The 10,110-nt window shown below is 38.0% G+C and overlaps 1 protein-coding gene across 1 annotated transcript; it reads left to right on the top strand.

The window, feature by feature from the left end:
- The first annotated feature begins 1,553 nt into the window (after positions 1-1,553).
- Positions 1,554-9,805, top strand: LOC146159005 (uncharacterized). Its single transcript, XM_083384824.1, has 12 exons — positions 1,554-1,634; positions 1,971-2,045; positions 4,694-4,886; positions 5,760-5,940; positions 6,427-6,600; positions 6,911-7,071; positions 7,140-7,362; positions 7,673-7,794; positions 8,080-8,284; positions 8,497-8,809; positions 9,013-9,326; positions 9,751-9,805. Exons 1-12 carry the CDS (start codon positions 1,554-1,556, stop codon positions 9,803-9,805), a joined length of 2,097 nt encoding a protein of 698 aa, XP_083240950.1.
- The last annotated feature ends 305 nt before the right edge of the window (positions 9,806-10,110 follow it).

The following is a 10,110-nucleotide window of genomic DNA, read 5'->3' as shown; positions in this document are numbered from 1 at the left end:
AAATACCCATTTAAGAGAATGGATTGGAGGCAAATTGATACAGTTATTTTAATTGATGACTCGAAAATCGAATAAAAACAACTATATTTAAATTTCATTTTCCCCATAAGAAATAAGAAAATACAAAACAAAATTTAAAGGGAGATATGTTGTAAGAACATTACTGCTTCGCAATCCGTAAAACTGCTTCTCTGATGAGTGATTTCAACGAAAGATTGTGACACTTGCAAAATTATCTTTGTGCTGCTAGGTGGCGTGTTTGAGTACTTTCTAACCAATTCAAACACAGACCACGTGATTTTTTACCGGTTTTGCTAAAATAATAGCTACATTTTGAAACGTTCGGAATTTACCAAACTTACTTAAATTGTCAATTTTGGGTTCCTGATTCGCAAATAGACGTAGTATAGTGATACCTAAACAATACCTTTAAGATCATTTTAAAAAATATTTTTAAAAATATTAAACGTTAATGTTTTAAAGTAAAATAATTAGCCAATTAAAAGAGAAAATTACCTCTTTATACAAACGCATACCCATGTTTTTAAAATAGATTTTCAAAAATACGGCAGGATACCGTTTGTCGGAAAGAAAAGCTCCATAAATATGTTAGATTGGTGTAGTTGTAGAGTGCCTAAATTCGTGTTAACACGGCAAGATAAGGTGGTAAATCCAAACCCTTCATGTGCTGCTTTTGTTGACATACATGTAGCCTGACTCCCAGTGGAAAATTACCAGTAAGTTCCAATTTAACGCTTGAAATCTGTGGGCCACGTGACATAGCAACATCATCGTCAACGTCATAACAACCGGAAAACGTTGCATCGTCAAGAGAGCAATTGATTGCTGCGCGAGCTCTCGATTCATCCGCAGGTTATGCTTAAAACAGACAAACCTCAGCGATTTGATCGTCACGGATTATCAGAAAACAGCGCCAAATGTGGTGCCTAAAATAAAATTTATCTACTGCAAGGTGGCGAAGTAGCGAACCACATTGAAACAATTAAAACACAGCTTTGGGGCTTAACGTGCAGCAAGCATTTTACGGAACACCTAAGGAAAAATGTAGATGTTCGGAAATTTACGCTGTAAAACCCAATCGGATAAAATACCAAACAGGTGGAATATAAACAGATTTTATATACTGCTTACACATCTGAAACGTTATTAACAAAGTGATTTGATTTAGACACAGCTTAAGACAAAAACAAAGACAAGTTAAATACATAACCTTTTATTAGTGTGTTGAATGATTTATATCAAAGTAAACAGTGATGATATTGATAGTCATAGTATTGTTTTGTAACCTAGTGCTGCATTTCACTTAAATGCGATCCACTGATTAAGAGAGCATCCATTTATGCAGTGTCGGGATAACTGTAAGCGGAATCCAACCGCAGTGGAAAATTACCGGTAGATTTCCTAGTTAGCCCTTGACATGTGTGCACCACGTGACATAGCAACATCATCGTCAACGTCATAACAAGTTGAAAACATTGCATCGGCACGAGAGCAATTGATTGCCTCACGAGCTCTCGATTTATCGGCAGGTAATGCTTAAACATACAAACCTCAGCGATTCGACCGTCACGGAATCGGTCGGCTCTGGACGAGAGCTCTTCAACAATCGTCAGGTGGAACTTCGGATTTCGCAAACCTAGCGGAAATTTGCGTCCCGAGAGCAATTACTGCGCGATTAGACCCTTCAATGTGACTAACGGCTCACAGCACAGACGAGATGCAGGATGATTGACAGGCGAGAGTGGCAGGCATGCACGAAACTACACTTGAAGGTTAGCTGAACGCGCTTGCATGAGGGCCACGACGCGATTTGTCGAGAGTGCTATGCGTCTCAGGTGTCCGGTGCTCCAACAGCGGCCACAAAATATTTTTCCTGGTAGTTACAAACAGCACCTCTTCAAAGCCACGCGATACTCTATATAATCGCCGCACCAATAAGCCATCTTCAGTCTTTCACTCGAAGACAAGAGGAAGAGAACTTGCAGAAGATGAGAATCCTGATCGTTCTACTGGCTTGCATTGCGGTGAGTTCCCGTTAATATTTTTTTCGAAAGCAGTGACGCTTATTTCGTCCTTGCTTTGTGCCTCTTGCTAAACCTCTGGAGAAATTTTCTGTCAATTTACAGCTATAGATTTCCTCGGACGACACAGCAGTATGACGTCACCCAACGATGAATTTACGTTACTGGCATGTTGAACGTCTTTTAGAAAAGGACACTAGTGCTAACGTTATGTGGCATTTCTTGCCACCTTTCTTCACGTTTTGCAGGGTTTTTTTTCGATGATTTGCAGAAACGTTTCCGGGAAGATTGTGGTAAAATGCCCGAGCCCGTGATTTGACACTAAACCATTTTTTTCTTCACAGTTAGACTCGTTAGGTCTAAAACAAACAACTGCAGATAAAACTGTAGCGAAAAACTAACGTTTATCCAGGTGCATTGCTTCAAGTATGAAATCACAAATAGACGGTAACACGGTTAGTTACCAAGAGCTCTGTAATACTTTTGGTGACTATAGAGGGTTCTCTAATCTTTCGTGTTTTATTCCGATTGCCGATATTTGGGGCGAAGTACGGAAGCGCAGTCGATTAACGTTGCTACGATGGCCAAACAAGTCAAATTGGCGAACTTAAAACGTGTGTAGGCATTTTGTCAAGGTTAATGTGATCTTGAGCTTTGAGAAGCCCAATTACCCTTGGTTGTTGATGAACAACGATTTTGAAATATCTTTTTTGACTGTTAACAACTTTTGCTCGCAAAACAAATTGCAATATCGTGTTGGATTAAATTAGCACCGATACCACAAGAATATCGGACGAGTGCCGAAACAAAAATCAAAACAAAAATTAGTGTTTTTATTTTAATTTACTATATTTATATTGCACAGAGATTTGTCTATTCCACGACCGTAGGGACGCATTTCTTTCTACTGCTATACGCAGTCTAGATTTTAGAACTACACGTGTTGTGTTTAAAATTATAAAAAACACTAATCTTGGCCTCCTAAACGATAGTGATAATAATTGGTGTCTCTTGCGCCAATTTGGTAATCGGGCTTTTAGTTTTACCAAAACATTTCTAGTTTCGACTCAATTTATTTGATATATTCCTTAGATTTTTCATGTGCTTTTAAAAATCAAAACCCGAACATGACGTAAAACAACGGCATAATTTTGTTGTTTTCAATGTTCGCATAAGGTCTTTAAAACTGTTTGTGCGTCGTAACGTTAGGGAACAATAATAGCATAACGTGCGACTGTGGTAGTTGGTATCCCTGGTAAAATTTACTATCTTAACATAAAAATCAGATTAAAGTGGATCCGACAGGTGATAAAGGCACATTGTAAACTTGAATGTTTAAATCGCGATTTCAAGCAACCATCAAATAATAGCTTTTTCTTTCGTTCCAGCAGACGTTGGTTAAGGCACTGAGAATGATTGCGAGTAATTAGTTGAACAAAAAGAGGGACACAATTTTTTGCAAGCCTATTTTAATCAACCCTAGCAACAACAAAACATACTAAAAAAATTTTCAGGTCGCTAGCTTTAAAACAATTGATTTTCCCTCCACGTATTTCTAAAAGCTGTATTTTTGGGAAAAAATTGAATGACTTTTTAATAGAAAACAAAAAAAAAATTAATTTAGTTTTTGCAAAAAACAATGTTTCTCTCTTACAATTATCGGCATCGAAAAATGTGTCACCCCTCGTTTAACCACTACGCACTTGAAAATTTTATCTAAGGCAGCTTTTGTCCTTACACAAGGCTAGATGTGTTGAAGGCCCGATAAATTTACCAACAATCTACAATCCATTATTGAGACTGTTTTGATTTTGTTGAGTGGTTGGAAACACCGCCTAATTCTAGGCTAATTCAGTAGAAATATACGCGCTGTTTGTTTGACTTTTATACTTTATTCCCCACAGTTGACAGATGGGAAGTGAGCTGCTAATAATAAAGCGCGTTTAAGTGTATCCCCTTAAATGTTTATTCCTTTAAATGATTTCTCACTGTTTTATCGCCTAAAACTCGTAATTTTTTCTCCAGTTCTTTTTTCTTCTATTTTTGTAAAGTTATTTTTGAAAACAAAACGCCTGTGGTATTGCACTAAAACAAGTAAAACATAAAACAAATTGCTGAATATTTCAAACAAAACCCGTAACTTGTTGTTTTTGTTGTTGTATTTTTATTAGCCATTTTCGATTTGTGTATAGTACGTTTTTCAACAATTAAAAAAAGAGCTTCAAGGCTGTTTTGGTTTTCTAAACACAGGTGCTCAGCAACTTACTTACGTATGGTATACTGGTTATCTTAGTTAAGAATACAGAAAACATGTGTGCAGCCCAACCTATTGAAGCCTGCTAATGAATTTGTCAACTACGGGGAATCCTGGTTGCGGCTGCTGCGAGGTTAAAATTGAGCTTAACCAATAAAAATAATCAGCAACCACGCGTGTTTGCCTTTTTTACCTTGGTAAGGAGAAGCGCCGGTTTGAAATGAAATTGGTTGTGTTTTGAATATTGTTTAGATTAAACAAATACATAAAAAATATACTTTGTTTGAAGTTTGTCTAAAAACTGTAAAGGTTAAGTCCATTAATTTGCTTAAGGAACCTTAACTTTCAATTTCCCTGAATAAAAACTTTGCCAATCACAGCATTTTGTTTAATGCAGGCGGCCAACGCCGGTTCGTATTATTATACGTACGGCTACAAGTACTACTGCTCCCACCATTTCAACGTTTACCCTCCCTACACCTTCTGGAGGTTTAACGTCTACTTCAAGAGCTGCTGGTGCACGAGCAGTTACTACACTAAAATCCTTAGCTACTACCCAAAGAGCGACTGTGGGACAGAGGGATGGCAAGGTTTGACGCTTTCTTAGATTATCACCAATTTCTGGTTTTCAGAAACAATACAGTTTTGCAATGAATAACTAAAATTAATTACCGCCAAAAATAAGAATGAAATCAAGGCGCAGAGCGTTAAAACAAGATTAGAGGAGACATTTTTGCTTTATGTAAGGAGAAATTTTGTTTAAATAAATAATTTTTGGTGTTGCTCTAAATTTAAAAGTTTTTGCTAAACTTTAAGCAGCCTGCGTAAGATATGCAAACTTTAAAACATGAAACAACCTTGCATATGCGCAAAGGAAAAAGCAAAGTGCTCGCCTGCTTTTTCTTTTGCGAAATACACTCACTACTAAACTGGCCTTTCTCTACAGCACTAGAAAATCACGCCACCTTACACGGCATTGTGACGTAATACTCGCACTTTAGGTCAACTGTTACTGCTAGACAGCTGTTGAACAACGTTGCGCATAGGTTTTGGGAGACAAAATAAAACTTTTGCGAAGTTGCCTCGCATAAATTCGTTCGGGAACTCTTTGGCCTCGCATAGCCACCACGAATTACCCTCCGGCATCCAGCCCAAAAACAGATTTCCACCGAGTTGTTCAGTTGGCTGCACATTTCGCCGCTCCCTTGTTGGCAACACTCTCTTGCGCCCCTCGAAACCACATTGTTTTTATTTAATTATGACGCAATAATCTGCAAGTGCTAAATCTAGCGGTGCCCCACCCCTTTTATTTATTATTTATTCATTACCGTCAAAAGTCTAGCAGTTAAGTTTGTCTTGTAAGTTGAAGCTGTTTATGAATGCAAAAAGCTTAACGTTATTCTTTAATGCAGGGTATTAGCTTGGTAATGCTTCTCCGTCTGAAAATCACCATTGTTTTGCAGAAAAAACCGTCGACGAAGTCAAAACAGAAATGGAAGGAGAACTTTCAACTGAGTACACTAGGATCACTGGAGAGATGGACTCGCGTAAAACCGACTGGGAAGCCGACTTAGACAAGCGTGCCGGCCTCTACAAAGATGCCTTCAAGAATCACATTGAAACATATTACAAATACTTGATTGAGTAATTAGACGTTCTTTATATTAACATTTCATGATTTAGTAATAAGTATTTGTATTACAAATAGGCATATACACAATCATTTTACACTTAAATACGCACTATCCATTACAAACTAATAATTTTGAGACTTTTACATATAGTTCGTCGTGTGTTAAGGGCGATTTTAAGATTACTCTATTGTTTTCTGTTAAAAGTGTGCCGCGAAATACTTAAGATTTTTATGTGTGCAGCGAGCCAAACATGTTTGGGAACCACTGGTTTAAAAGCTAAAACGACAGTCCGAAATGGTTGGTGGTGAACATTAGCCTAATAAATTTTAAACAAAAAAACATACAAACTCGAATTTTCGTACGGCCAATAAACTGCCTGATACATTAATTTATGCTCAATTTATTTTTCTGTTAAAGATCCAGTTTAATGTTTATTTGTTTTTTTCACAAAAGAGATTCACAAAACCTTGTAATAATGTTTTTTTCTTTCTAACAGTGCCAAAGAAGAGGAGGCGGATAAACAAACACTTCGCGACGAAAGGGATGAAAAGATAAGACTCTACAACGAAGATATCGACGGTAAAGTCACAAAAGCAAAAAGCGATTATGGCACTGCTCTTGCGGCAAAGAAAACAGCGGTTGAAGATTACCACAAGGAGTTGGTCTCACGGTTGGATACCTTCAATACTTATTCACTTAAAAAATCTAAATACCAAACATATGCAACAATAATCTTACTGCGATTGCATTTGGCATTTTAAAAAGTTCAAATTTAATATGTGTGATAACGTAGTCATTACCGTAGGACATTTTTTGGCACATTCTTGCAATTCCATATAGTTGTTTATAAATATATCACAGTGTTAAGTAAACGTCAAGATATGTGGAAAACGATTTTAATCTTGACAAATCAAGTGCTATAATTTAGCAAACACAGTACCTTTTAATATGCCATTCAAACCGTCAAATATTGTTTGCAGTGCCGTCGAATGCCTTAACACAAGGAACACCAAGATCACTGAATACACGTCCGCCCTGGCTCAAAAGGTGACCGACTACAAGACGAAGTTCACCGAATACCACAACAAAATCCTTGAACAGAAGAAGGCGGCTCTTCGTTGCTCCCTTGAACGCGCTCACGGTAGGTTGGACGTCGAGCAACTTACAATGCGATAACTGCTCGAGTCATTGCAATGCAACAATTTACAGAAAAGTTGGACACGGAAACACATTTGACCGACGAGGTGATTGAAGCTGCCATTACCAAGTACAGCGATGACGAAACTGCTAAGATCACTGGTTGGGCGGATGAATACGAAACCAAGCTGAACGAAAATAAGGATAAGCTTGTCATGTACTACTCTTGCGCCTACAGATGCTTCCTCACCAATTGTTACCTCAAATTCTACAAGCGTAACTACTATCATGGATGGTGAGTGCTTTGATTCTGCAGAACTAAACAGAATATCGCACAATAACAAATAAAACAATGCTATTTTACAAAATACTAAATATATCAACAAACGTGTTCCACAATTCCTAGTACTTTTTCTACATAATTATATTGCCTATTCAAAATATTCATACGGTCAATATGAACCTGCCTATACGAAACGGGTTAAGTGCCACAAAAGTTATTACAATTGACAAACTCTTACCAGAATGTTAAACACGTAAATTATTTCTAAAAACCTGTTGTAATTCAGTAGATAGTATCCACTCAATGTTAATTTCGTTTAAAGTCGCAGTCTGAGAAACTGGTACTGCTTCAAGAGCAGTTATTGTGTCCGCTCATACTCCATCGGCCCATTCTGCTACAGATGGCGTAAAGTCAGCTACACTGGCCTGAAGACTTGCGACGTTGGTAAGTAAACCATGCGATACTTTCTGTTTAGTTTTCAAACGAAACTTGAATAATTTATACTTTACCTTGTTTTTAGTTACGTTTTTATTGCCATAAAAAAGCAATAATTGACTTTTAAAGGAACTATGAAACTTTTTCATGAAAGCCGTTTAATACGATTTGTCGCCTTTTAATAGATTTTTAACCACTTTTTGAATGTCGTCTATCCACGGCTTTTCTTTAGGAGCACAATGTTTACACTTATATTGCCATGAATTTTGTTTTGACTTGTGCTTCTATTTACAGACGCAGTTAACCCAACAGCAGACGATGCCGTTAAGGATATGACAACAGCAAAGGACGACGCAATCACTAAAATCCAAGGCTTGTTCGACGCTTGGAAGCTCAAGTGGGAGGGTATCCATGCAACTTACTCCACTAAGTATCGCCAAGTGGTCGAGGCTCGTGACGAGTGGGAAGTCAACCAATTGATCAACCACTACTATTGCATGTAAGTTGCTTTCTTCATCGCCGCATTAGCACATCGTTCTTTCACCAAGTTTCGAACTCATTCCAGTTTGCTTGTGTCCCCATTCCGACGTTTTTTGGTTCGAACATCACTTGAGCTTTGTTTTACAAAAATCAACTACTTGTTATCAGAAATCTGAAAATCAACTACTTTTTAATTGAAATTGCTTAAACTGTTATTATTTGACTTTGCAGCAACAATTCCAAGGAGCTGACGACCGAGCAGCAAACAGAGGTTGACGCTAAAAAGAGCGAATTGGAAGGTTTGGTTGACGGCAAAGTGACAGAATACGAGGAAAAGCTCAAGGGTTACCGTGACGATGCCGAGACAGACTTCAACGCAAAACGCGACGCCTACAAACTGCGTCTTGAAGGCTACATCGAAGACGTCAAAACCAAGTACTCAACGTGTCTTACTGACAGAACTACGGCAATCGGTGAATATCAGACAAAGTTGGAAGGAAAACGCGACGCACAACGAGAATGTCTTAAGAAGGCCGTTGACGATGTGAGTAATAAGGGGTCTAACGTATTATTATATTTACACGGTGTTGATTAAGTAAATATTGCACAAATATTCTGCGTTCATTGGACTTGATTTCAGTTTTTTGGTCACTCGCAAATAAAAGTGCTACACCATACGCTGGGCAAAACTGTGCGAATACCTTTTATTCAACGAGCCAGTTTTTATTTGGAAACTGCACTTTCCAGGCCATTCAAGTTCAAATTGGTCGTTACACGAGCATGCTGAAGTTCATGTTCGGCGAAACCTTGCCCGATGAGGTCACCACACTCCTCACCAGTTATCTCGCTGCATTGAACAAATACAGGGATGACGAGATCCTTGCCAAGTTCGACGAGTGCTGGCAAACCGACTTGCCCGCTTTGGTTCAGCATTATTCCTGCTGTTACAAATGCAAGATCGCCAGGTGGTGCTTCCCCGGCTTCTGCTTCGGCAACTACTACAAGTGGAGCATCTGCTATCCAAGCGGCTGCACCTACCGCTACAAGTACCGCTCTTACTGGTAAGTCGCCTTTTACTTAATTGCAATTAGATTAATTTCACCTTTCCTGCTGTTTTCCCGTTGCAATAAGATTGGCAATAGTTTAGTGTTTCTGTTCTATGAAGACGATCTCTTTCGGATGGAGAATATTATGGTCTTAACTATTTTGCACCCATGTAAACAAATTGGAATCTAGCCCTTTACGTAATGTAATTTGGAAAATGTTGTCGTTATGTTATGTTAAGGTTTGCAAAACTTTTTTGTTTTTAATCCTAGGTTATTCCGTTTTGTGAAGCGTTTTTTACATTTAGTTTATAGTTAATTGTCTTTTATCCATTCTAACAAAAAATAGCGGCACACATGTCAATAGAATTCAACCGCAAAGCATTTTAGAATTTTTAAGCTGATATTTGGTTTGTACCTAATCCTTGTTGTTTTCTTTCAGCCGTACCTACAGATACCGCCTGTCTTGCTACGGAGGTCGCTACAGGTTCTGCTGAGTATACCGTCAACCAGCAGACGATGTTCGGAAACGTAGTGCCAATTAGAATTGTGATGGCTTACTTAATAAGCCTTCACTTGATTTCCAACATCGTTGCGGAAAAATAAAACAAAAATAACAACATTAAATTGTGTTTGTTTCAAGTTGACTTTTTTGGGCAGACGGTTTTGTTTGATTTCAGGAAATACTGCTAATGATATAGGATAAAACAGGAGTATCAACATTCATTTTATGTTTGTTAGCACCCTCGAACAACTTGCCCATTTTCGATGGCGACTAAAATGTGATAAAATCTAGAGCTCT

Source organism: Ascidiella aspersa, chromosome 3, assembly GCF_963924565.1.
Source record: "Ascidiella aspersa chromosome 3, kaAscAspe10.2, whole genome shotgun sequence".
NCBI classification, from domain to species: domain Eukaryota; kingdom Metazoa; phylum Chordata; class Ascidiacea; order Phlebobranchia; family Ascidiidae; genus Ascidiella; species Ascidiella aspersa.
The sequence above is the reverse complement of the archived record's forward strand: the minus strand, read 5'-3'. Positions and strand labels throughout refer to the sequence as shown.